A 27,323-nucleotide genomic window follows, 5' to 3' on the forward strand; every position below is an offset into this window, starting at 1 on the left:
AATTATGTAGGGATTGAAATGTTGAGGGAAAGACTGCTTCCAAAAACCCCATGCCTTACACAAGAAGAATATAAAAAGTTCTCTTTTTCGATGTTTCTCTTCCAAAAAAAAAAAAGAAAGAAAAAGAAAAAAAAAAAAAACCCAAATGCATTTGGGTGTGCTGCCTCTGAAAACTGCATTTCCTCTCGGCTATTCTGAGTTTGGAGTCATCATCAACCTCAATATGTATAGAACACGCCTTTCTTGCAAAAAACTCTCATCCACATCCCAAGTTTTCGCCCCTGAACAAAACCCAGGTCTTCTTCTTTCTCTCTCTCTCCTCTCTGTCTCCCCGTAATGTCTTCTTCTTTTTTACCCTTTTTGTTGGCCTTTTGTTATTGATCTCCTTCTGTTGGGTTACAGGTTATGAAATTCGGGATAATGCTTCTGCGTCGGATGTTCGTGTTTCTGTTAGGAAAAAGAGAGTCAAAAAGTCTTTGGAAGTGGTCCAACCAGAGCCAAAAATGGAGTCTAACTGCAACAAAGTTTCTTTTCTTCTTTTTGCTTCTCGACTCCGCTTTCTTTTTGTTGATATTGAATTTTTCTTTTGTTAGTTTTTTGTTTTATGTAATACTCTGAGGGAGAAAAGTTTGAATAGCTTTTTCATTGCTTGTTTTTGTTTTCTTACACACAAATGACTTAAATTTAATTGAAAAAAAATAATTATAGTTTTATTTAAAAAGAAATGGAACGTCATTGGTAATTTTTCCTAAACAAAGTTTTACTGACCATCCAAAATTCTTAGTTGTCACTTGTTTCCCTCTGAACTGAAAAGGACAAAAATGAAGATAATACAGTGTAAAAGACCTGTTTAACACATTGCCTTTTCTTTTTCCTTGAATTTTTGGATGATGCAGTTATCTGACTTGCCAGATATAGAAGAATTTGCATACAAACAGGCAAATGGTTCTGCTCTACCGAGTTAGTTCTCTCTTGTTGATCTTCCCTTTCCTTTCTCCATATAATTGTGCAAATGAAGGGTTTGTGGATCAAGGGTTTTTCAGTCCCACCAAATTTCAGCTATTATGGTACTAGTCTATCTACATAATGGTACTAAGAGAGTGGGAAATTATAGATAAAAAAGGAAAAGGTGAAGGGGAAATCAAGTTCTTGTTTACTTTTTGGGGAAAATGGACTTCTCTGCTGTGTTTTTTTACTTTTAACTAGGGGCATTACTTCTTTCCAATTTCAACAACAAAGTTATGCTAGTGTTGGTTAATCAATTTAATCTAGGAATATGTACGTGCAAATTTTGTAGTTCATTTGTAGAAACTGATCTTCCTAGATTGCTGATACATGTTTTTGACACGACCTTTGGCATTAGGGTCTCAAGTGTTTTTTTTTTTCCTCAAAGGTCCAATATAGTAGTTATTCAAGAATCAGTACATTTGTTATTGAATGGGTTTTTAATATGACTGAGGAGGGAAGAAAGAAGTGGTAACAATTTTTCAGCAGCGGAAGCCAATGAAATGAATTCAAGGAAGTGTTGGAGAGGTTTGGGCTGGTTGATTTGCCTTTGTGCAAGGGGCAGTGGACGTGGTCGAATCAGAAAAGTAAATCCAGAATTGACAGATTTCTTATATCTTCTTGTTTTTTGGTTGAGTTGGTGGGGGCTAGCCAAAAAATTCTTCCTAGGCCAATTTCTGACCACTTTCTCATCTGTCTTGAGAATGATGGAACTCATTGGGGCCCGATTCCTTTTAGGCTTGATAACAAGTGGTTGAAACAGGAGTGTTTCCGTTAGTTGGTGGAAGATATCTGGGGAAATTGTAGCATTAAGGGTTGTGCTAGTTTCAGATTTGTCCACAAATTTATTGCCTTGAAGGATGCTGTCAAAACCATGGCCAAGGAGGAGAGGGAGCATAATAAAGTCTTTTTTTTATGATGTTTTGACCCAAATTAATGATTTGGATTTTAAAGTGGCAGCTGTGGGTCTAAATGATGAGGGAAGGAGTAGAAGGGGGTCCTTAAAGCTTCAACTATCTATACATATGAAAGATGAAGAAATGGTTTGGAGGCAAAAATCCAGGGAGAAATGGCTGGCAGAGGGAGACCGAAATACCAAGTTTTTCCATGCTTTAGCCTCTCACACAAAAGAAGAAGCAATTATGTTGACGAAATCTGGGTTGATAGCAGGAAGATTAGTGGGAATTCTGACCTGAGGGAGGCTGCCAGAGAGCATTTTTGTCAGTTATTTGAGGAGAAGTGTGCTATCAGACCTGTTTTTTATGGTCTGCATTTTAACTGTACATCTGAGGATAATAGGCAGATGCTGGAAGACAAGTTTTCTGAGGAGGAGGTTTTTGAAAGTTTGAATCCTTGTAATGGTAATAAAGCTCCGGGACCCGATGGGTTTAATATGAATTTCCTTCAATCATTATGGGAGATTTTGAAATCTGATATTATGGGAACTTTCAATGAGCTGCATCATTCTGGTAAATTTGTCAAATCATTGAATTCTACCTTTATTTCCCTCATCCCTAAAAGACATGGTGCTAATGAGTTTAGGGATTTTAGGCCTGTTAGTTTAGTGGGCTGGATGTATAAATTAATAACGATAGTGTTGGTCAGGAGATTATCCAAGGTGTTGGGGGAGGTTATTGGGGATTGTCAACATGCTTTTGTGAGTGGGAGACAAATTCTTGATGCTATGATGGCTGCCAATGAGACGGTTGATGATCTAATGGCTACTAAGAGGGATGGTTTGGTGTGTAAATTGGATATGGAGAAAGCATATGATCATGTGAATTGGAATTTTGTCGATTATAGGATGGGCTTTGGATCTAAATAGAGGAAATGGATGAGAACTTGTATCTCTACTACCTCTTTTGCTGTTTTGGTCAATGGAGGTCCTTCTAACTTCTTTCATGCATCAAGAGGTTTAAGGCAAGGGGATCCTCTATCCCCCCATATTGTTCATTATGGTGATGGAAGGCTTAAATGAGCTTCTTGAGAGAACTAAAGATCTTAATTTACTGAGGGGTGTTGTGGTGGGGAATGGTGATAATACTTTGGAGGTGTCCCATTTATTCTTTGTTAATGTTACGCTTATTTTTTGTCAACCAGATTTGAAAAATTTATTGCATCTGAGATATGTTTTATTATGGCTTCAAGCAGTGTTGGGTCTTAAAATAAATCTTTTCAAGTCTGAATTAGCAAGAATTGGTGGCAGCGGTGAGGCTGGCTCTTTTGCTACAATTTTAGAGTCCAGGAGGTAAAATTCCTCAAATATCTTGGGATTCCTTTGGGAGCCAAATACAAGGATCAACTTACATGGGAACCAATTATTGATTTATTTGAGAAAAGGTTTGCGGGGTGGAAGAGAAATTTTCTTTTTGAATGGGGTAGATATACCTTAATTAAAAGCACGCTTGCTAACCTCCCAATATATTATCTGTCTACTCTTACCATTCCGGTGAAGGTGGCAAAAAAAATGGAAACTATCCAATGCAGATTTTTGTGGGGTGATGTGGGTGATAACCGTAAATTCCATCTTGTGAATTGGGATGCCTTAAAAGAATCTATTTCTTGTGGGGGGCTTGGCTTCAAATCTTTGGTGAAAATGAATGAAGCTCTACAAGGCAAATGGTTATGGAGGTACTCGAGGGCGCTAATAGTCTGTGCAGGAGGGTTGTTGAGGCTCGGTGCAGCAAATTTATGAATTCCAGTGTTTCTGGTCGGGTTTCTATCCCCCATGGGAAAGGGCTGTGGAGGAAGATTCTTATGCACAGATCCTGTTTTATACATTGCGCTAAGTGGAAGCTGGGCAGGGGAATTAAATTAATTTTTGGGAAGATAATTGGGTGGGCAGTGGTAGCCTCAAGGGGAGGTTTTCAGGCATTTTCAATTTTTCAAAAAACAAGAATATGGCTGTTATTGAGGCTTACCAGCGGTCGAATGGGAATGTGATTTGGTCCATAAGTGTCAACAGAAATCTAAATGATTGGGAGTTGGGGAAATATGAAGGTATGTTGCAGCTTTTGGTGGAACAGAAAATGTCTTGTGTGGATGATCAATTGGTGTGGGATCTGGAAAAAAATGGTTTCTTTTCTGTTTCCTCCTACTATTAGTTCTTGTGCAAGGGGAGAGACGTGTGCAGGAGGGTCTTTCCAGCCAAACAAATTTGGAAGACCTTGGTTCCCCCTCATGTGTCTTTCTTTGCTTGGGAGGCTTGTTGGGAGAAGATTTTAACTACTGATAAGCTTAGAAACAAGGGCTGCATTCTGGTGAATGGGTGTTATTACTGGTTGGAGGCAGAGGAAACTTGTAACCACTTATTATTGTGGTGCCCTATGGCTTATGGTTTGTGGTCTTTTATTTATGGGTTGTTGGGTATTAATTGGGTTATTGCGGGTTCGGTGGGGGCAAGATATGGGCTTGGGATGGTTTAATTGTAAAAAACAAGTTAGCCAATATGATCCCATTGACTGTTTTTTGGGTTTTATGGAAAGAAAAGAATAGTAGAGTGTTTGAGAATGAGGTTAGTAGCATGACTAGGTTAAAAGATAGGTGGTTGCATTGTTTTGGGTGTATATTGTTAGGGTATGGTATTATTAAAGATGTGGATTTTGGGATCGTCATTGATTTATTAACCTTATTGTAAATTTATGTACATGGGCGGTACCCCTGTTCTTGGTACCATGCTAATACACACTTGATACTTTTTATTTTTTTAAAAAAAAAAATTCAAGAATCAGTACATGAAACTTTAATGAATTTGAAAGAGATTGTATTAAGAAGTAACTTGTACGGGGCTTACGCCGCCTTTATTTGTGTCAAAGGTTTCAGAGATGTATCTGCTCGAGACATTGTTTTATCGCCCTCTGTGGAAATCGTCAATAATCAACATATAGCTAGCCTAACGGAGCTAGTTGATTTGCGTATTGGATTATAATTTGAGGGAAATCGAGGATATGGCATAAAAATGCCAAATAACTTTCAAGATAGAAGTTATCCTATCGATGCTGTATTCATACCTGTTTAAAATGCGAATCATAGAATTCATTCTTATGGAACTGGGAATGAAAAACAAGAAATTCTTTTTCTAGAAATCTAGACAAATAGAAGTTTAACTCCTAAAGATGCACTTCACAAATCCTCCTGAAATTTGATTAATTTATTTATTCCTTTTCTACATGGGGAAGAAGAAAAGTTATATTTAGTGAACAATCAACACAAGGTTACTTTACCTTTTTTTCCTTTTCATGATAGGTTGGCTAAACTAAGAAACAAGAAAACAGAAATAGAATTTCAATATATTTTTAGAATGGCCTCCCAGAATCTATAATTGTCTCAAAAAGTCCAATATTCATACATACATTATTGGACCTTTTGAAGAACGATCAAGAATCAGTGCATGAAACTGACTTAGATTTGAAGGAAAGTCTAAACACACCTTAGATTTGCCATCTGTAGGAACTGACTTAACATCTTCAATTACACAAATAGATAAACATGAATTATGGTTGCATCCTTTTCATATAACTGAATGCAGTTTGATTGAGTTGTTCTTTTGATAAGTTTTATTCAAATCTATGCATAAGCGACTTTAGGCAATTAATTTTTCTCCCTTAAGTAGCATATTTGATGATTCAATACCTAGCTTGAAGGATATACCTGGCGTGCATATTCTTTGCAATTGTTTAGACTTGTAAATCTTTGTGCTAACTGAAAGAGTCGTTTGGTAACATTCTTTCCAACTACGTTTGATTGGAGAGCACAATAAACTAAAAGTTAGAATAATGAGAGGCATGAAATTGAGTTCTTACTTATGCAACCTTTTATTTCTTTTGTAAATTAAGTTAATAGACATGGATAGGGAGAAAACAACTTTATTAATGGGAAAATAAACAAATACATTCGCAAAATATGGATTCTTAGACATTTTCATGTTGTATGTTATTAAATGCTTGTATGAATGAATATAAATTTCCCTTTTTGAGTGAAGTAACCATCTCCTCCTTCAGTGTCCTGTGGCTAGAAGGTTGTGAGGAAGCCTTTTAATCCCCTAAACGTATCCTGGGTGGTTGTTCCATGCTAGCAGATGTGATTTGGGCTTGGGATGGTATGAAAGTTTGCAAGACTAGGAAGAAGCTTCTCTCTTTCATTACCTTGCCTATTTTTTGGGTGATATGGAAAGGAAGGAACAATAGAATTTCGGGGGCATTTGTATTCCTTCTGGATAGAAGAGATCATTTGTTCAAGATCTCGAGTATTTTGTTTTACAGCTGATATGCTCTTTCATGGAGAGGATTATAGGGAACCTAAGAAAGTATTGTCTTGTGGTGAGATATAAATATATATGCTACTTGGGTGGCACCCCTGGTTGCCTTGTTTACAATTTTCTTGTTTTTTGTCCAAAAGAATGTCTCTTGAATATATGTTTACCGTGGTGATAAATTTGATGAATCTCTTTGAAGATTGTCTCTTGTTTGAGAAACCAGGAAGTTTCCAGGCTTTGGTATTTAGCATTGCATGATGCTCTTGTTATTACACTAGTTAATAAATATAGAAATTAGAGAAAATAAATTCTTATGGTTTGTGTGAAAACACATCATACAGTATATAGAAGAATGTTGCTATAAGCAACCCTATGTCCCAGCCTTGGATGCAAGTTAATTATAGAAAGACTCCTACTAAAACGAGGAAAGGATTGCTGGTGGATTCTGGTACAATAACCAGATTCTCCTTATCAGAATATCCCCAAAGAAAATGCTAAAATAATCCCTAACTTTATAATTTAACTCCAGCAGGAATTCTACACTCCTTCTCAAGGGGTTGTATATATTAAACAAACACAGTTTGTGACTCAGTTCTTCAAAGTTGGTTCTTGTTAGGGCTTTAATGAGTACATTTGCTGTTGGGGACTTTGTAGGGGTATAAACTAGCTGCACAATCCATCCTCAATTCTCTTTGAGATGAAATGTCGATCAGTCTCAATATGGTTTGTTGAATGGTATTGAGAAAAATAAATATTAATTTTGATGAATGACTTTCTTTAAATTTTCTTAGTAATTATTTATAAGTTTTGAAGTATTTAATTTGACAAGTTCTTAAAACAGGAGCAAGGAACATGAAAATTTCCAAGATGTTTGAAGAAGAAGGAAGGAATCAAGATCAAAAGAACATTGAAGAAATTTCTCAAATAAGTACAGGTAAGTCAAAAAGTAAGGCTCAAGAAAATAAGGTTTAAAAGTACTTTCTAAGATTTTAAGTTAATTTTTCAAATATGAACTTTTATATGAAAAAAATCCTTGAAATGAAGTTTGAGAATAAAATATTTTGAAGCACAAAATTGTTTTTGGAAGTGAAGAATGTGATGTGATGATCTCTTTATTACACAAAATGCCTTTTGTTTGTATAGTGAAAAATGTGATGTGATGATCCCTTCATCACATAGAATATTTTGCTTAAAGAAGTGAAAAACATGTATAATTCTAAATGTGACAAAAATTTCATCATATTATTGCACTGGATAGTTTTCCAGAAGATGCGTTTTTTAGGGTTTTAAAAAGCAAAAATCACATTTTTCAATGTGAGTAACGACTACTTTTCAGCTTCATTATAAATGCTACTCACCCATCACATTTATTAAAAATTTGAGATAAAAAATTGAGAAATTTTTACCTTTACTCGAGTCATAGTTTTTGATCTTCCTTGCACTTCATCTTGTTCATCTGCTCTTGAAGGGAGAAAAGCTTGTTCTTCATCTGGTTCATCTACTCTTCAAGAAAGAAAAGTTTGTCTCATATTTTATCTATTCTATAAGAGAGAATCTATTTTGAATCTTTTCATCTATTTTCGTTAGATCTTGTAAGAAAGGATTGGGGAATCCTTGAGGAGGAATTTTGCATTTGTAAAAGGGGAACTCTTGTATAAAAGAGAGAAACTCTTGTAAAAGAGTATGAACCTCTTGTAAAAGAGAGAGAAACTTTTTTAAAAGAGTATGAAGCTCTTGTATAAGAGACAGAAACTCTTGTGAAAAAGTATGAAGCTCTCGGGAAAGAGAGAGAATCTCTTCCGAAGGAGAAGAAATTCTTGCAAAAGTGAACCTAGGCACTATAAACTAGCGCTTGTAAGGAGTTTGTTGAAGTTCAGTGAAAATACTCGAGCGGTGGCTTGGAAGAGGATATAGGAGGAAGATTGATGCCCGAATTTCTATAAAAATAATGTTTACACACTCTCTCTAACTCCTTTGATTTTCATAGCATTTAAGATTTTTCTTTATTTGGTGGTAGATTAATTCATAAGAGCTGCATTTATTATCCCTTAAAGGTTGAAATATTCAATTTGTTATATCCCTTTAGCTGTTAAAAATTAAAAAATTGAAAGAAAGACCCAATTCACCCTCTCTCTTGGATTTTTAAATTCACTTGGGTCAACAGGTGTCAATGCTTATAATTGCTTGATTGTGACAGAATAGCTTGGTAGGCTTCTTCATTGCTATCCCCAGCTCATTAACTAATCTCTGTATCCGAATTCATTCTAATACCCATGGCTAGGGCTTTAAACTCAGGTTCTGCACTACTTCTTGAGACTACAAGCCGTTTCTTCTCCAAGTCACAAGATTCCTCCTAACATAGAATCAATATCTGGATCTTGAATGCCTATCTCTCATACCCCTGCCCAGATCTGCATTTGAGAAGACTTTAACATCTCTGTTGTCACTCTTCTTGTACAACAAACCTTTTCTCGAAGTTATCTTGAGGTACCTTAAAATTCAGTACACATATTCCATATGTGCTTCAGTTGGGTTGTGCATAAACTGACTACAACCCTATCAAAGAAACTTATATTAGGTCTAGTGTGTGGAAGGTATATAAGTCTCCCTATTAATCTCTGATATCTCCTCCTTTCGATTGGTGCACTATCTATTTCAATTCCAATCTTCTTGGTTAAATCCATTAGAGCTGCTATATGTTTACATCCAAGTATACCTTTCTCTTTTAATAAATCCAGAACTATTTACATTAAGAGATAAATATAAGTTTCTTAGATTGTGCCACCCCCATAGCCAGAAAATATCAGAGATAACTAAGGTCTTTAATTTCAAATACCTTGGCTAAAAATTCTCTCAATCTCAACAACTCCTTATAATCACCTGTTAGGATGATTTCATTCACATACTCAATTATTATTGCTATTTTCTTTTCAGGAGAGAACTACACGAAGTGTGTGTGACCTACTTGACGTCGAGTGTATCCATGTCTCATCATTGACTTAGCAAACCTACCAAACCATGCACAAGGAGATTATTTGAGCCCGTATAATGATCTTCTAAGTTTGCACACCTTGTTATTGTAGTTGGTTTCTTGCCTGAATGGTATTACCATGTATACTTCTTCGTCTGGATCATAATTCAGGAATGCATTGTTGACGTTTAGTTGATATAATGGCTAATCTTGGCTTGCTGCCAGAAAGAAGTATTCTGGTGGTGTTAAGTTTGGTCGCTGGAGCGAATGTTTCTTGATAATTTATTTCATAAGTCTAAGTAAAGCTCCTTGCAACAAGATGGGTCTTGAGATTTTCAATACTCTCTTTAGCCTTATGTTTAACAATTAAGATCCACTTACAACCAGTTGGTTCCTTTCCATTGGGAGATCTAATATCACCCATATGGCAATTTTGAAAAGTCCTACTAGCTTTTCATAGAGTAATTTAGATGTTTAAGTAATTCATAACAGGTGCAGTAATCTCAGGATTAAAGTTTTCCTTATCGGAGTAAATTTAAGCAGATAGTAGACTCACTCAGATTCTTAGTCGTGTATGACAAGTGTTGAGTGCCCCATCACCCTTTCATGTCTTCTTCCTCCTAGTAAAGGCAAGGAGCTCTTCATTTGCAATTTGTAGTGGATAATCTCAAGCTAGGGATGTAGAAGGTCTTGCAGGAGGATGGCTCTTGACTTGTTCAAGATATGGTTGGTGAGTCTTATGGTCAGTGGTTTCTAGTTGAGGATAGGTTGAGATGTGAGTGAAGGGTCCCTAGATTGAAGATTAAGATCCCAAAGTTGATATTCCTTCATGTTCTCCCCTTAGATTTCAGGTTTGGCTTAGTAGGATTTATGTTCAAAGAACGTCACATCCATTAAGCTGTATAACTTTTTGGTGATGAGTGAGTAACAATTATAACTCCTTTAGTTTGAGAAGTAGCCAAGAAAATACATTTGTGGATTTGGAACCTAATTTGCTTCAATATTATTGATGTATAGGAACAAATGCTGAACATCCAGATAGTTTAGGTTCCAATGAAAAGATGATTTTGGTATGTGGAAAGGTTTGAGTGACAAGTTGACACGGAGTTTGGAATTAGAGAATTTTATAAGGGATTCTATTGATGAGATATGTAGCTATAAGGACTATCTCTTCACAAAAATGTTTAAGAGCGTAGGTGGAGGACATGAGAGATCAAGCTACCTCTAATCATTGTGAACTATACCTTGACTCAATAGGTAAGTGAAGAACGGACTTGAATGAGTTTTTGGCATTATCAGTCTTAGGACTTGGATTTTGGTCTGGAGTTATGTTTCTGTCATGGAGTAGATGTTTTGGAAAATTCCACCAACTTCGAGTTTTTCTACCATCAAGAAACCTAGGTCAATCTAGTGAGATCATCAATAAATGATACAAACTATCGTGTTCTAGTTATATTTTTTATTCTATAAGGACCCTGCACATCATTGTGTATCATAACAAATTGATGGGATGGTTTCTATGACAGAGTAGGATAGTTACCACGGGCTTATAATTAATGAAGAAGAAGTTTTCAAGGTACATGAAATTAGGGTGACCAAGGAGTTAACATGCCTCACTATCTTTATTGACACTGGAATTTAAAGGTGACTGACACTTTAGCGACTCATAACTCGCATCTTGAGTTTGTCTTCTAGAGGTGTGGTATCCTTGAGAAGATAGAGTCCATAATACATGTCAACATTGCCAATCTTCTTCCCTTAATTTAATTCCTAAACTTCACATACTGTTGTGAAAAAACTTAGTTACACCGTTGAGATCACAAGTTAATTTACTGATAGAGAGTAACTTGCAGTCTAAACTATGAACATGAAGAACTGAGTTTAGAGTCAAATCCTTTGTAACCCTGGTTGACCCAGATGTTGCAACTTGGGGTAGGGATCGATTAGCTATTCAGACTGTTTTATTCTCATGACATGGACTGTGTGAAATATGATAGCATCTCCCATCATGTGATCTGATGCTCCAGAGTCAATGATCCACAAATTTGAGTACCTTTTATTAATTGTGAGAGCCTTTTAGAAATTACCTTTTTGTACTAACTTTCTGGTTTCAGAAACAGTGGGGGCTAGCCTGAGATAGAGAGCTTTGACTGAAGAGTTTCTATAGGGCTTCAAGTTGTTCTTTGGTAAATGGACTAGTCTTAGTTTTGTCATCTGGGATTGCTGCCGAATTGGCACAACTCTCCATGTCATTGGCTGATTGTAATGTCTTCTGATCATTTAGCTTGCCATGTATTTTCTAGAAATTTTCTCTGCCATGTTGTGGTTTGCAGCAATGATTGCACCAAGGTCATTCTTTTCTCTGTTGATTTTTCATGGTAGTCGGTGGACTGAGGTTCTCGGATTATAAAAGCAGGGAGGCAGAATTTTGAGTGCCCATCATCAGTTCCTATCTACTTTATTCACGCTCAACTTTTGAGAATGGTTCTCTAATACTCAGAAGAGGCTTTTTTCCATCACTCTTCCTCTGACTTCATCCAGGTCTTTGTTGAGACCAAATAGAAACTTGAATGTCTGTTTCTGTTACACAATTTCTTGTACAAAGTTGTGCCTGCAGGACTCTTCCATGTGCGAGTTTCGAACATGTCAAGGTATTGCCATTAATGGGTAAAGGTATTGAAGTATTGGGTGGTCATAAGGCCTCCCTGGCGTAGGTCATGTAATATAACTTTAGTATCAAATAGGCTTCTCTGGCAAACAGAAATCTCTCAAACTCATTCCTCTCACCATTTTCTGGGTCATATGGAAGGAGAGAAACAACAGGGCATTGAAGACAAAGAAGTAGAATTTAACATTATCATTGACAATTGGCTCCATTATTTTGGTCCTACTATTTTAGGGCACAACATTGATTGTTTTGAAGATCTTGGTTTCATTGTTGATATGCTAACCAACTTGGTAAATCTTTTGTACATGGGAGGTGCCCATTTGACACAAATTTTCAATACAATACTTACACTTCTATTTTTTTTAAAAAAAATTTAGTATCAAATAGTTTTGATTCAGAATTGGAGTATGTTTCTGTTGTAGCATCCCATATTTCCTTAGCAGTACCATATAGGAGAAAATTTTCTCCTATATCATTGTTCGTTAAATTGATTGGCCATGGTAATACCACATGATTTTCAGTTCCAAACCCTGAATTTAGGATCATTCATTTCTGAAATTGTGACTTCACTGTTGAGATATTCATCTTTGCCCTTTCCACAAATGAACATCATCACAGATTGAGACTGCTGGAGGTAATTGTGGCTGTTGAGTTTGTGACTGATGATAAGGATAGAAGTGCCTTCCACTCCTCCATGGTTGCTGGCAGCTGATGCTGGTTCAGGATTGGAGGTTACTTCAGAAGTTGAGCTTATTCGCTCAGCAGCAGTGCTGTACTTGATCATGAGGGAGACTTAGGGTTTGTGTGTTTTTTTGTTTGTCTTTTTTTTGAAGGTATGCTCTGATACCATGTAGAGATTAGAAAAAATAAACTGTTCTGTTTTTAGTGAAAATACGTCGTACAATATATAGGAGAAGGCTGCCATACGCAACCCTAAGACCTTGCCCTAAATTCAAGTTAATCATAGAAAGACTCCTACTGAAACAATTAAAAAATTGCTGGTGGATTCTGGTACAATAACCAGATCCTCCTTATCAGAATATCTCCAAAGAAAATGCTAAAATAATCCCTAATTTCCTAATTTAATTCCAGCGGGAATTCTAAGATGAATAAGCTGCTTAAATTAGGACGATTCAGGTTGAACTTCCAAGGAAAATTCTGGTTGACTGGCTCCATATAATTCATTTTTATATTTAAATATTGAAATAAAAGTCCCTGGATTGATTTTTTTTTATGGGATTTGAATTTTTTATCAGTTTATCCCCACAATGGAGCTTATAAGAATAATATGCATATAATTTGATATAGGTAAACCACCTGCTGATTGGGAAAGAGTGCTCCAGGGCATCCGCCAAATGAGATCTTCTGAAGATGCACCAGTAGACTCCATGGGATGCGAGAAAGCTGGGAGTGCTCTTCCTCCTAAGGTATAATCTTCATCAGTGTAGCTATGGGTAGAACTGAGTGAAGAACAGATGATTTTTAGGTGAATTTTTTATTTTTCTGGTTTTGTTTTTCCTTTTTATGCCATTCTCTAGTTAGGGTTTAACATGCAATAACAAAACTTCCATAGATCATCCAGAGCTGTACTGCTTCTTTTCAAGTTTATATGTACTGATTGCTGCATGCCGAGCTTTATTATTTTTGGATTATATAGTAAACCTGTTTTATTGTTTTGATAATTTTGTTTTGTTTTATTTTTCTTTTATAAATATTTTTTATTTTATACTACCTACTAATGGACCATTCCATACGCAAGGATTTTTTACTCACTTATGTAAGAATAGGAGTTTGAAATGATTTGTATCTTCATTATACCTTTTTGTTTTAGTTTTTCATTTCTTTTCAATTTGAAGGATGATATGGCAAGCTTCTATTGGTAGAATGAGGTGGCATCTTTCTTATCATTAGGAGGAGTTCTTGCACTTTGTTTCTTGGTCCCTTTTAGGTGCTACATCTATTGTCCATGTGCACTTGCTATTTGTTCTTTGTGCCACTTATTTTTGTTTATTTAGAATTGAACTTGCAGTTTATTCCTTAAATTCTTGTTTCTCCACTACATGATTCTTTCTTTTCCCTCAACTTGCTGATGTTCTCCTACCCTTCCAGTTCTTCTCTTTTTATCCTTAAACTATGGTAAACTAGTTTTGTCAATACATGTTACTTACTGATTCTGTTACTGTGAGCGGTTCCTCCCTCAAGTTGATTTCTATCAGATATGCATCCTGTTGGACTTTAAAAAGTTATCTTCTCAAGCCCAACTTGAACACTTGTACAATTTACAGCATGGAGCTACAGATACATTTTCTTGCAATATGGATTCCATTGATTGCCCTGCATGTAGAATAGCTGATCATTTGAGGAAATAATTGATGTAATAGTCCTTTGTTAATCAAGAATTTCGCTGATTGATAGTGTAGCAATAGTTAGTCAGTTGTAGGATTCTTTGTTGGAATATTTCTGTATATGTTTTGTTTTGCTGTAACCTGTAGGAGATTCTAAATCAACAATGATATTTTACTCATGCAAGAAGCAGATAAAATATGAATTTACATTCAGGCTTTATAACCTATTTACATTTTGGGTTAGGAAAGAAGATTTGCGGTCCTAGTATCATCACTTCTATCAAGTCAAACAAAAGATCACATTAATCATGGCAAGTTCCTCCACTTACTACTCTTAATTGTAGGGAAACATTTGCATTCGCTCACTGTCAACTGTCATTGACGGTCCTTTTTATGTATGTCAAATGTCCGGACTTATCATTTATGCCCTTAAAATTTTATCATGTTTTTTAATGCAGGAGCAATTCAGCGTCTCCTTCAGAATGGCTTGCTTACTCCCGAAGCTATTCATGAAGCTGATGAATCAACTATCAGGGAGTTAATTTATCCGGTATGCTTTCTGTGATAGTGTATGAAAGTAAGTTTTTTGGTTGAGGAAAATAATTCCAGACTTATGACAGAAGAACAGTTTTCATTTGATTTTCTTTCTTTTATCTGCTTATCATGACAATTTTCTACCTCTTTTGGCTTGGTAATTTATTTAGTTTGATACTGCAGCTTTTGACATTTCTACTTTACCTTTCTATTTAGGTTGGGTTTTATAGTAGAAAGGCTAATAATTTGAAGAAAATTGCAAAAATTTGTCTCATGAAATATGATGGGGATATCCCTAGCTCTTTGGAGGAATTGCTTTTACTTCCAGGAATTGGTCCCAAAATGGCTCATCTGGTAAGAATTAGTTATGGTGTTTATTTAAATGAATTAATTTAGGCTCGTATCTTGAAAGTTATTTGGTTATTGGTTATTGGCTCTTTTAGGTTATGAATGTTGGATGGAACGATGTTCAAGGTATTTGTGTGGATACTCATGTGCACCGCATTAGCAATCGCCTTGGGTGGGTGTCTCAGTCTGGCACAAAAATGGTACTTCCCAGTATACCTTAGCGATGGCATTTTATTTTCTAGAAACTGTATATATTGTATCGTTATCTAGATATGATGTTATCACATAAAACTTATGATGTAGATTGATGGTTGTGTACAAACAGACAATTAGTTCCAATTAATTACATATAGGTATAATTTATCCTTATACTTTTTAATCTAATTTACTATTTTTTTAATACTCTTCTTTAAGCTGGGAATGGATGTTGTTCTTCCTCAGTTTATCGATAAGAGTTTGGAATACTGATCTACATCCTTTTCCTGTAACCTTTGGTGCCGATAAGAGTTTGCAAACACATCTTGCTTTGGTGCCCCTTTTCCCATAACCTTTGGTTCCTGGTCTACAACCTTCTAGGTGTCAATTGGGTTGTAGTAGATTTGATGAACAATGAACTTTTGGCTTTGGAGGGATTGACCCTCAACAACAAAGTTGCATGCCTTATCCTGTTGTCAATCATTTGGGTCATTTGGGAATCTTTGTAAATATCAAAGATAGGTAGTTTCACTATTTTGGCTCCATTATTTTGGGTTACAACTTACATACTTTAGAAAATTGTGGGGCGCTTGTAGATATATTCGTTGACTTGTAATTATTTTTGTATACGGGGGCACCCCCTTGGTGCCATTTACTTAATATACGTCTCATTTTTATTTCAAAAAGGAAGTGTTATAGACTCTTTTGTGAGTCGTTCTTATTGCAAAAAAAGCAAATAAGAAGCTGATATGGTTTAGATTTATCGTATTTTGGAAACCTATCTATTAGTTAGGAAAATTTATTTCTTATTTAGAAATTAATTTTTATTATATGGTTAAGGTTTATCATATTCTAGAAACATATCTCCTATTTAGGAATTTAATTTTTATTTTGGAGACTTATCTCGTAATTAGGAATTTCTTTTATTTTTGCTATGAGAAACCTTAATAATAAAGATTTTCTATAATGTAATGCATCTAGTCCTATTTAAAGGGCTTTAGAATTAATAAAGAGGTAAGTAGAACTATAATTACAATATAGAGATCGGAGCTCTCTCTAACGAGGTCCAAGGTATGAAGCTCCCTTTGATGAGTTTGAAAATAATTCATAATAGGTCGCTCGAGGAATTATAACAAGGAAAAGAAGCAAGATCCAGAATCTGATTATCTGGTGAACCGTCTGGTGACAAGATCCTGATCTCAAGAATATAACAAATTGGTATCAGAGTTTAATACTTTGGACAACTCTGCAACAAAAGAAGATCTGCGATTGATGCTCTAGGAAGCCTTGGCCGCAAATGAGGCACGAAGCGCAGAGATTGAAAGGCGATTGGGCAGTCAATTGCAAGAGTTATCCTTGCAATTCAAAGAAATATTGGTCAGCTTAAATTGTGGCAAACAAACAAAGTCAGAAGGGACTGCAAGTAGCAACCACCTACGAGAACAAACACCTCAAGAGCTTCAAGCCGGTAGTTAGACACATAATGCAAATAATCCAACAAGTAACTAGGTTGTTCCACGCTACACCAAGTTAGATTTTTCAACTTTCGACGGCTTTCAAGATCCCCTAATCTGGTTACATTGGTGTGAGAAATTTTTTGCCAATCAATACATGCCGGAAAGGGATAAGGTAGGATTGGCTGCCTTCCATATGCTTGGAGAGGCGCAGTTGTGGTAACACTAGTTAAAATCTGAACAATCTACGATCAACTGGACCGGCTTCAAAGATTATTGTTCTCTGAGATGCCCACCAGCGGGTAGTAACCGTTAGAAGAATTGGTAAACTTAAAACAAACAAGGTTGGCGGAGGACTATCAGAGACGGTTCCAAGAAAAACTGACAAGAACAAATAGATTCGTATAGGTTCATCAACATGTAAGTTTGTTCACTGTAGGACTAGTAGATTCAATTCGGTTGGATGTAGAGCTCCACACTCTACCTGATTTAGCTCATGCCGTGAATCTAGCTAGAGTCTTTGAATCCAAGTAACGCATTCTGAAAGAAGTAGAGTCGAAGAAGGAATCATGGTCAAGCAATATGCCTAATGTCCCCTCTAAGACGCTTTCCTCAGCAACCTCATCACCCAAAGGAACAACCACTGCTGTTAGTGGAGGAGCAATAGAAGTCAAGTCCTAAACTTATCAAAAAATTATCAAGAGCAGAGATGACAAAGTGAAGAGTAAAGGGTCTTTGCTATAACTATGATGAGGCATACTCAGCAAGTCATCAATGTAAGAAGCTGTTCTAGCTTGAGTTGGCAGACTTAGATGAAGTGGAGCCGGCAGTCAGTGTCGAAGGAGAACTGAAAATCTGTCTACATGCAGTCACAGATCAAAAAGGGGCACGCACCATGCAAGTGAAGGTTGTCTTGCACAATTATTATTTACGGGACCTGGTAGATTCAGGGAGTACATACAATTTTATTAGTTTAACAACTGCAAGAAATCTTGGAATCAAAGTTCGACCCAACACAGAAGCTAGTGTCTTAGTGGCCAATGGGGAAATTGCCAACAACACAGGAATTTGCAATGCAGTAACCGTTTCAATTGATAATCATGAGTTTACCGCTGATTGTTTTGTCATTCCTTTGACTAGATTTGATATGGTGTTAGGAATTATATGGTTACAAACTCTAGGACACATCATTTGGGACTTTGTGTCATTAACGATGAGTTTTAAGTTTTATGGCATTAGTATCATATTGCAAGGACTACAGCCCCACCATGACCGACAACTTAACCATACTATTGGACCCCATCTTCATCGGGAGGAATTACAACTGCTCCTAGGCGAGTTTAATGACATGTTTTAGGAACCATCCGGCCTTCCACCTCTTTGAAACTGTGACCACCGAATCTGTCTACAACTCGGAACGGGACCAATGGTAGTTAGACCTTATCAATACCCATATTTGCAGAAGGACGAAATTGAAAGACAGTGTACTGAGATGCTTTTAACAGGAGATCATTAGACCTAGCAAGTCCCCATTCTCCTCACCGATTTTATTGGTTAAGAAACATGACGAGACTTAACGGTTTTGGGTGGGCTACCGCGAGCTCAGTACTAAAGCAGTTAAGGACAAATTCTCTATTCCAGTGGTAGATGAGCTACTCGATGACTTGCATGAGTTCAAGTACTTCACTGAACTGGATTTGAAATCTAGATACCATCAAGTAAGGATGCATGACTCGGCAATTGAAATAACAGCCTTTCGGACACATTAGGGGCACTTTGAGTTCTCGGTTATGCCCTTCGGCTTGTCCAATGCACTTTCTACATTACAAGCTCTTATGAATGAAGTATTTCGTCCTCACTTACGCAAGTTTATACTGGTTTTCTTTGATGATATCTTAAGTTATAACATCTCTTGGGAAAGTCACTTGCTATACTTTTATTTCGCTTTTGAATTGCTACGTACTCATCATCTAAACGTGTCTTTAGGAAGACCCAAGTTGCATAAATTGGGCATATTATTTCTGCTACAGGAGTGACAGTGGACCTTGCAAAAATTCAAGTTATAACCGAATGGCTAAAACCTCACTCAGTGACTGCTTTGCGAGGATTCTTAGGGCTGGCCGGTTATTATTGCAAGTTCATTAAGGAGTTTGGACAATTGGCAGCACCATTGACTAGTATGTTACCCCGAAATTCTTTCTGTTGGGAAGAAATAGCTAAACTTTCCTTTGATAAATTAAAGCAAGCATTAGTTGCTGCTTTAGTCCTACAACTTTTGACTTTGAGCAGTTGTTCGTGGTAGAATGTAATGCGTCAAAAGGTGGTATAGGGGCTTTTCTATAGGAAAACAACCGCCCAATTATATTTTATAGTTGCCAGTTGGTTGAACGACATCACAAATTAGCTGCTTATGAACGAGAATTGATCAGGGTGGCCAAGACAGTACAACACTGGCGTCCAGGGGAAGAGCTTTCTTTATCCGCACTGATCATTACAATTTAAAATTTTTATTAGAACAATGGATCACAACTTCTCCTCAACAATACTGGAGTAGCAAACTTTTGGGATTTGATTTCACTGTCGAATACTAGGCTGGCTATTTAAATTGGACTGCAAATGCTCTGTCCACACGCGATAACGAGGAAAACGATGTGTAATGCCCTCGGAAGTCACTACTGATTCTTCCTTGCAAAAGCTATACTCACAAGTTGTGTAAGGAGAAAAGGAATTTACTTGGTTTGTACAGGAAGGGCTAATTCTCTACAAACAAAGTATCTATTTGTTGCCCACCTTCCCATTAATTGCTTCCACTTTGTCTAGTTATCATAATGGTGCACATGAAGGGACCCAAAAGACTCTATATCGCATCAAAGTTGATTTCTATTGGGAAGGGATGAAGTCCACCATTGCCGACTATGTGTCTTCTTGCCCGATTTATCAGCGCCACAAATCCAAAAATTTGAGTCCAACCTGATTACTTCAACCTTTGGCCCTTCCCACTCAAATTTGGATAGATATTGCAATGAACTTTATTGAAGGATACCAAAGGTCTAGGGAAAATCGGTTCTTTTTTGTTGTTGTGGACAGATTTTCAAAATATGCACACTTTACTCCACTGGCTCACCCGTATACTGCAACAAGAGTTGCCCAAATTTTCTATGAATAGATTGTTCATCTTCATGACATTCCAAAGACTACATGTGGTAGAGATGTTCTGTTCACCAAAAATTTTTTTAAGGAGCTTTTCTGTTTAAGTAATACAAAATTGGCTTTTTTTCAGCTTATCACCCACAGACGAACGGTCAATCCTAGGTGGTGAATCGTATAATTGAAATGTATCTTTGTTGTTTCAAGGGGGACAAGCCTAAGAGCTAGATTCAGTGACTTCAATGGGCTGAATACTACTATAACACATCATTTCATACTGCACTCCAGAGCACGCCCTTCAAAGTGGTGTACAAGCTCGAACCACCACGTCTCCTTTCATACATACTTGGGTCCTCTCCGGTCGATACGGTAGATGAAGCCTTACTTACCCAGGATTAGGTTTTAACCGAGATCCAAGCTAAACTGCAGCAGGTACAAACTCATATGAAGGAATTCTATAACAAGGGGCATCGATATGTAACCTATGAAGTAGGGGATCTTGTGTGGCTCCTTCTACAACCATATCGCCAACACTCTGTCTCATCAGCACTCCGCCATAAGATGTTTCCTAAGTTTTACGACTCATTTTCCATTCTACAGCATGTGGGCACTATTGCATACAAGCTTTAACTACCAACTGCGTCCAAGCTTCATAATGTCATCCATGTTTCCCTTCTCAAACCTTTTAAAGGGAGACCTCCAACCTCAATTTCCTCATTGTCTCTAATGGAAGATGGTCGTGTTATCCTCACTCCAGCTTCAGTTTTGCGCACTCGACTTAATAGAGGCACTTAAAAACTTCTAGTGAATTGGAATGGAACTAATGCAGCTAATGCTACTTGGGAAACCCGTGAACATTTCAAGACTACTTATCCAAACTTTGAGCTTGAGGACAAGCTTTTTCTTCAGGGAGAGGGTGATGTTATAGACTCTTTTGTGAATTGTTCTTATTGCAGAAAAAACAAATAAGGAGCTGATATGATTTAGGTTTATCCTATTTTGGAAACCTATCTATTAGTTAGGAAAACTTATCTTTTATTTAGAAATTAATTTTTATTAAATGGTTAAGGGTTATCCTATTCTAGAAACATATCTCTTATTTAGGAAAACTAATATCTTATTTAGGAATTTAATTTTTATTTTAGAGATTTTATTTAATAATTAGGAATTTCTTTTATTTTTGCTATGAGAAACCTAAATAATAAAGGTTTTCTATAATGTAATACATCTAATCCTATTTAAAGGGTTCTAGAATTAATAAAAAGATAAGCAAAATTATAATTATAATATAGAAATCAGAGCTCTCTTTAATGAGGTTTAAGGTGTCAAGCTCCATTTGATGAGTTTGAAAATAATTCACAATAGATCACTCAAGGAGTCATAACAAGGGAAAGAAGCAAGATTAAGAATTAGATTATCTGATGAACCGCCCGGTGACAAGATTCTGCTCTCAAGAACATAACAGAAGAGTTTGGAATACTAGATTTTTAAGTTTTTAGTCAACGCATTAGTCAATTGAAAATTAGTAGGCATGTATGGGATACATATTAGACTACTATCAAGTTTTTCTTTGATAATTGCTATTAATGTCGATATTTTTGGCCTAATTATGTTGCACTGAATTGTGTGCAGTGCTTATGTCTAATTTATTCTCACAGTATAGATGCATGAAGTTTTTCCACTTGATTCTAAAATCTTCCAAAATTTTTCTTATCTATAGTAGTTTACATACCATTTCTGCCATTTTTTAAAATTCTGATTTTGTCCTTGATTTCGTAACCATTTTTTGTTTCTTATTTCTCCAGTAACTATGTTTTCCCTAAGGAAGATACAATATCATGTGGTAGAGTTTCTATCTACAACTGACCTTGCATAATTTACATCTGTATAGACAATCTATCACTCTTCCTCGATATAATTTTTTTTTTCTAGGTAACCATTTTGGGTAATGCAATACTCTGTAGGCTGCTTGTAATTGCACGTCTTTCAAACTGTGCATGAATTAACTTATAAGACTCACTGCATAGACGATGTTTGCTTTCGTGCAAGGTAGGTATATCAATTTCCCAACTAATTTTTAATACATATTTTTTGTTTACTGGCATATCTTTTTCTGCTATTCTTAATTTGTGATTAGAATCAATAGGAGTGCTAGTTCGTTTGCAAATGCTAACTTACAAGTATCTCTCAACAGGTTATGAATGTTTATTGAGAAATAAAAATTTTGGATTTTGAGAATGCGACTTCAATTACTAGAAAATATTTTAACTTATCTAGTTCCTTGACTTCGAATTCTTTTGCCAAACACTAGTTAGTATTAGTTTTTCTTTCTAATCATCTCATATTATGATAATATTATCAATATATAATACAGTATAGATGCATGAAGTTTTTCCACTTGATTCTAAAATCTTCCAAAATTTTTCTTATCTATAGTAGTTTACATACCATTTCTGCCATTTTTTAAAATTCTGATTTTGTCCTTGATTTCGTAACCATTTTTTGTTTCTTATTTCTCCAGTAACTATGTTTTCCCTAAGGAAGATACAATATCATGTGGTAGAGTTTCTATCTACAACTGACCTTGCATAATTTACATCTGTATAGACAATCTATCACTCTTCCTCGATATAATTTTTTTTTTCTAGGTAACCATTTTGGGTAATGCAATACTCTGTAGGCTGCTTGTAATTGCACGTCTTTCAAACTGTGCATGAATTAACTTATAAGACTCACTGCATAGACGATGTTTGCTTTCGTGCAAGGTAGGTATATCAATTTCCCAACTAATTTTTAATACATATTTTTTGTTTACTGGCATATCTTTTTCTGCTATTCCTAATTTGTGATTAGAATCAATAGGAGTGCTAGTTCGTTTGCAAATGCTAACTTACAAGTATCTCTCAACAGGTTATGAATGTTTATTGAGAAATAAAAATTTTGGATTTTGAGAATGCGACTTCAATTACTAGAAAATATTTTAACTTATCTAGTTCCTTGACTTCGAATTCTTTTGCCAAACACTAGTTAGTATTAGTTTTTCTTTCTAATCATCTCATATTATGATAATATTATCAATATATAATACAGTATAGATGCATGAAGTTTTTCCACTTGATTCTAAAATCTTCCAAAATTTTTCTTATCTATAGTAGTTTACATACCATTTCTGCCATTTTTTAAAATTCTGATTTTGTCCTTGATTTCGTAACCATTTTTTGTTTCTTATTTCTCCAGTAACTATGTTTTCCCTAAGGAAGATACAATATCATGTGGTAGAGTTTCTATCTACAACTGACCTTGCATAATTTACATCTGTATAGACAATCTATCACTCTTCCTCGATATAATTTTTTTTTTCTAGGTAACCATTTTGGGTAATGCAATACTCTGTAGGCTGCTTGTAATTGCACGTCTTTCAAACTGTGCATGAATTAACTTATAAGACTCACTGCATAGACGATGTTTGCTTTCGTGCAAGGTAGGTATATCAATTTCCCAACTAATTTTTAATACATATTTTTTGTTTACTGGCATATCTTTTTCTGCTATTCCTAATTTGTGATTAGAATCAATAGGAGTGCTAGTTCGTTTGCAAATGCTAACTTACAAGTATCTCTCAACAGGTTATGAATGTTTATTGAGAAATAAAAATTTTGGATTTTGAGAATGCGACTTCAATTACTAGAAAATATTTTAACTTATCTAGTTCCTTGACTTCGAATTCTTTTGCCAAACACTAGTTAGTATTAGTTTTTCTTTCTAATCATCTCATATTATGATAATATTATCAATATATAATAGGAGAGCTGTAACTCCCTTTGTTTCTGGGTGCTTGATGAATAGAATGCGGTCTCATTGAGTTTGCTTAAATCACAGATTTACCATAACCTTTTTTGAACCTACCAAACCATGTTCTTGGCTATTGCTTGAGTTCATACAATATTTTTTTTAGTTTATATACCTTATTTGGTCCTGTTTCTCTATTAAAAGCTGGTGGAATATTTATGTAGATTTTTTATTCTAACTATTCATACAGTAAGACATTTTTTACATCAAATTATTATAGTGGCTAATCAAATTGGGCGGCTCAGCAAAATTCACACAATGTTAATCTTGGCTACTGGTGAATGTCTTTTGGTAGGCTATCCCAAATGTCTATATGTAGTCCTTTACCACCAACCTTGGTTTATATTTCTCGATTGCCTCATCTGCCTAGCATTTGATAATAAAGATCTATTTGCATCCCACCACTTCCTGGGCTTTGGGTAGATTCATTATTTTCTATGTATGGTTCTTTTCAAGTGTCTGGATTTCCATATTAATAGTGTATTTTTTTTTTCACATGATACTACCTCATATATTATGTTAAGGATAGATTTAGTATTTAAACTAGTGTGAAAATTTTTATAAGACGATGAACATTTATCTAATGACTCAAACTTTAATATAGGATAAAGAGGATATTTAGCGCATTGTCTTGTATCTTTATGAAGTACAATAGATATATTACTATTTGAATATATGGGTTTTTTGGGAGTTACCTCAACTCCAGGATTAAGGTTAGATTCTTGGACTGGCTTAAGCTTAATAGTCAACATTTTTTCCTTATATACACTTGAGAAAACCTAGGTTCTAGTATGATCTCTTGAGTGAATGAATTTTCTAGTGGCTTCTAAAGGTTTTTCTTGTGGTCATGGTGTTGGATGTATGACAAAGGATTGTGTAAGGTGATAGGTTAGAGTATATTAAAAACTCTGTCTCTTTATCTTCCAATATAGACTTTCCCTAAAGGTAAGGTTGAGTGAAATAAGATTCTTGTTCAACAAATATGATGTCAGCAAAACATAGAATTTTGGGTGGATGGATGGTAACATTTGTATCCTTTTTGAGTGAATACCCTACAACATTCTAAAGCTCGAGGTCAAGTTTTTCTCTTTGATGGGAATAAATATGAAAGAAGGAAATACACCTAAATATCCAAGAAGCCATACGGTTCATGGCATTTATTGTCAAGTAAAATTTTTGAAGTGTTTATAGAGGACTTTTACAGTCAAGAATACTAGTGAGTAATCCGTTTTAGAAAGGAAAGCTCTGATGTGGGCGATGGTAAGGACGACTTTTCTCTAATATTGTTTTGGGACGCTGTTTTAGAAAAGGAAAGCTCTTATGGAAGAATGATAGAAGTGTTTGAATGAAAAAATCATTGGTATTTGTCAATGCGAAATCTTTTTAATGCTAGTTCTGAATTGGACTTTTATCATGTTGCGAAATTGGGGTTTGATATGGTTAACATCATATTTGATTTTGAGTAAAAACAATTTGGTTACTCTAGTGTAATTGTCAATAAACGACACAAACTATCAGACTCTTAAGTATGCGAGTTGGTCCCCAAATATCATATAAATTAATGAAAATGGAATAAAGTTCTTTTATTACTAATAGAAAATATTATTCATTTATGCAAATTCACAAATATCCCATTGTAAACTTTCATATTCTGAATTTTTAAACAATAAGGGAAACATAACCTTCAAGATGGAAAAGGATGGGTGCCCAAATCTTTTATGGTGTAGTCAAATCTTGTATATGGAGTCGGTAATAATAGCAAAGAAGGATTTCCCAAGTGCATCTACGTAGTAGAGTTCATTTATGGCTTCAACATGTCCAATCATCTTCTCTGAATTTTTGTTCTGAAAGTCACAATGAGAAGGTTTAAATGTTATTTTGCAGTTCAAGTTTCGCAAGAATTTATTGATTGACACAAGATTAGTAAACCGTTTTAGGAAACATGTAACACATTTTTTAAGACAAAAGTAGAACTGAACTTAATGTTACTCTTGCTTGAATAGTATTGAGGGAACTATCTGTAGTGACTATCTGGTACCCAAAAGGTGGCTGTGTTTGCCCTATCCTTTGAGGGTGGTTCGGATTAATTGTGACCAGCTTAGATACTGGTGCAAGTTGAAGGATCCTGGTGTCAGCCATGAAGGCCGGTTTGACTGCTATTGGTGGCCCGTGGCAGTGACTGGCAGCTGGCCTATAGTTGCTAGCTATGAAGGCTAACCTAACCTCTATAGGGTTTCTATTTTTATTATTCTTTTCTAGTTTGGTAATAAAATCTTAATAGGATTTGTGAAAGAGTTTATGATTTTTTTAATCTAATACTTTAATATTACGTTAAGAATGGTTGATGTATCTTTTAATGAATATTACAATCTTATATATACAGGTTTTCTATTATAGAAAAAGAAATAAACAATTTATTATAATTAATTACATAAAGTATAATTTACTTATATATTCTTTAACTTAATTTATCATTTCTTTAACAATTTATATCTTTCTGATGTTGATAGCATTATCAAAAAGTAGGCTTCTTTTTTCTTTGTTGGTAAGATAAGCTAAACGTAGTTGACCTTAGCAAAAGTCCGGGTCCTGGATTCAGTCCCCTTTTCTTCCCAATTTTGTTGATTGATCCATGAGCACTGAGTTCCCAAGTCCTGATTGTGAAGGAGAAACTCAACTATGGATCTTTTGTCAGTCAGAGCTACCGTTGCAATGCTTTGTCTTTCTCATTTCTTAATTCTTTCCCAGTTTATATTAATACCGTTATGCCACTTACAGTTTCTTTTACTCTGTTTCAGAAAACTTCTTCTCCGGAGAAAACAAGAGAGGCTTTGCAGCTTTGGCTTCCTAAGGAAGAATGGGTCCCAATCAACCCTCTTTTGGTATGCAAAGCTAATTGAACTTCATACTGGATCACATGGAACACAGATCTTTGATCATCTAATCATCCTTGTCAGTGGCTGAGTTTTTGTTCGAGATTCTGCTCAGTTATAAGAATTTCCATTGGCTAGTTTACGTCTTGATTTATTCAATAAATTCTCTACCATTTATTTCTTCCCTGCAGTTGATAAGCATGTATTTTCTTCTTGTGTTAGCCTGTAATCTAGCAGTTCCAAATATATGGTGCACATCTTATTTATTAACTGAATCATGTCGGCTTATGTTGGAATTTATTCAGGTGGGATTTGGACAAACAATTTGTACCCCAGTTAGACCTCACTGCGAAATTTGCAGTGTTAGCAAGCTTTGTCCATCTGCATTCAAGGAGATCTCAGGACCATCACCCAAGGTAAAGAAGTCTGGTTCAAGCAAGAAGCATTCACCAAATTAGCTTTTCAAACAGCCATGTCTATATTGTTTTGCTGCCATACAGTCATTTTTTGGCCTCCGTATTATTCTCGACCACTAATAGTTTGTGGATGCTTACTTCAGACTAAAAGTAGCTTTTAGGAGTTCATTAGGCAGACTTCTGGAAAGGATGCTTTCGTGTGTGTGTGTGTGTGTGTATATTTTGAATTATAAAAGCAATTCTCAAATCGTCTTGATTCTTGCA

At 35.5% G+C, this 27,323-nt stretch overlaps 1 protein-coding gene across 5 annotated transcripts; it reads left to right on the top strand.

The window, feature by feature from the left end:
• LOC110824900 (endonuclease III homolog 1, chloroplastic-like) lies at window positions 1-27,323 on the top strand. Of its 5 annotated transcripts, none has more exons than XR_015819160.1 (11): window positions 1-296; window positions 403-524; window positions 897-960; window positions 7,101-7,205; window positions 13,207-13,325; window positions 14,488-14,554; window positions 14,702-14,793; window positions 14,994-15,131; window positions 15,221-15,325; window positions 26,569-26,757; window positions 26,949-27,138. XR_015819160.1 is itself a non-coding variant. In XM_088220121.1 (11 exons), the coding sequence occupies exons 1-11, from the start codon at window positions 146-148 to the stop codon at window positions 27,099-27,101; spliced, it is 1,200 nt and encodes a 399-aa protein (XP_088076247.1). In that variant the 5' UTR covers window positions 2-145; the 3' UTR covers window positions 27,102-27,323. The 5 variants fall into 5 exon arrangements, 3 of the variants coding, with proteins under 3 accessions (XP_088076247.1, XP_088076249.1, XP_088076248.1); XR_015819159.1 differs by having other exon boundaries at window positions 26,569-26,722; XM_088220121.1 differs by having other exon boundaries at window positions 2-296; window positions 26,569-26,652; window positions 26,949-27,323.

This window comes from Carica papaya, chromosome 5 (assembly GCF_054855325.1).
Source record: "Carica papaya isolate Zhongbai chromosome 5, ASM5485532v1, whole genome shotgun sequence".
NCBI classification, from domain to species: Eukaryota; Viridiplantae; Streptophyta; class Magnoliopsida; order Brassicales; family Caricaceae; genus Carica; species Carica papaya.

Bases quoted from the DNA above. Each gene is read 5' to 3' on its own strand.
- LOC110824900 (XM_088220121.1), top strand. From the start codon at position 146: ATGCATTTGGGTGTGCTGCCTCTGAAAACTGCATTTCCTCTCGGCTAT. The intron at 961-7,100 runs GTTAGTTCTCTC...TTCTTAAAACAG, and splicing joins AAATGGTTCTGCTCTACCGA to GAGCAAGGAACATGAAAATT. The intron at 14,794-14,993 runs GTATGCTTTCTG...CTTTCTATTTAG, and splicing joins TCAGGGAGTTAATTTATCCG to GTTGGGTTTTATAGTAGAAA.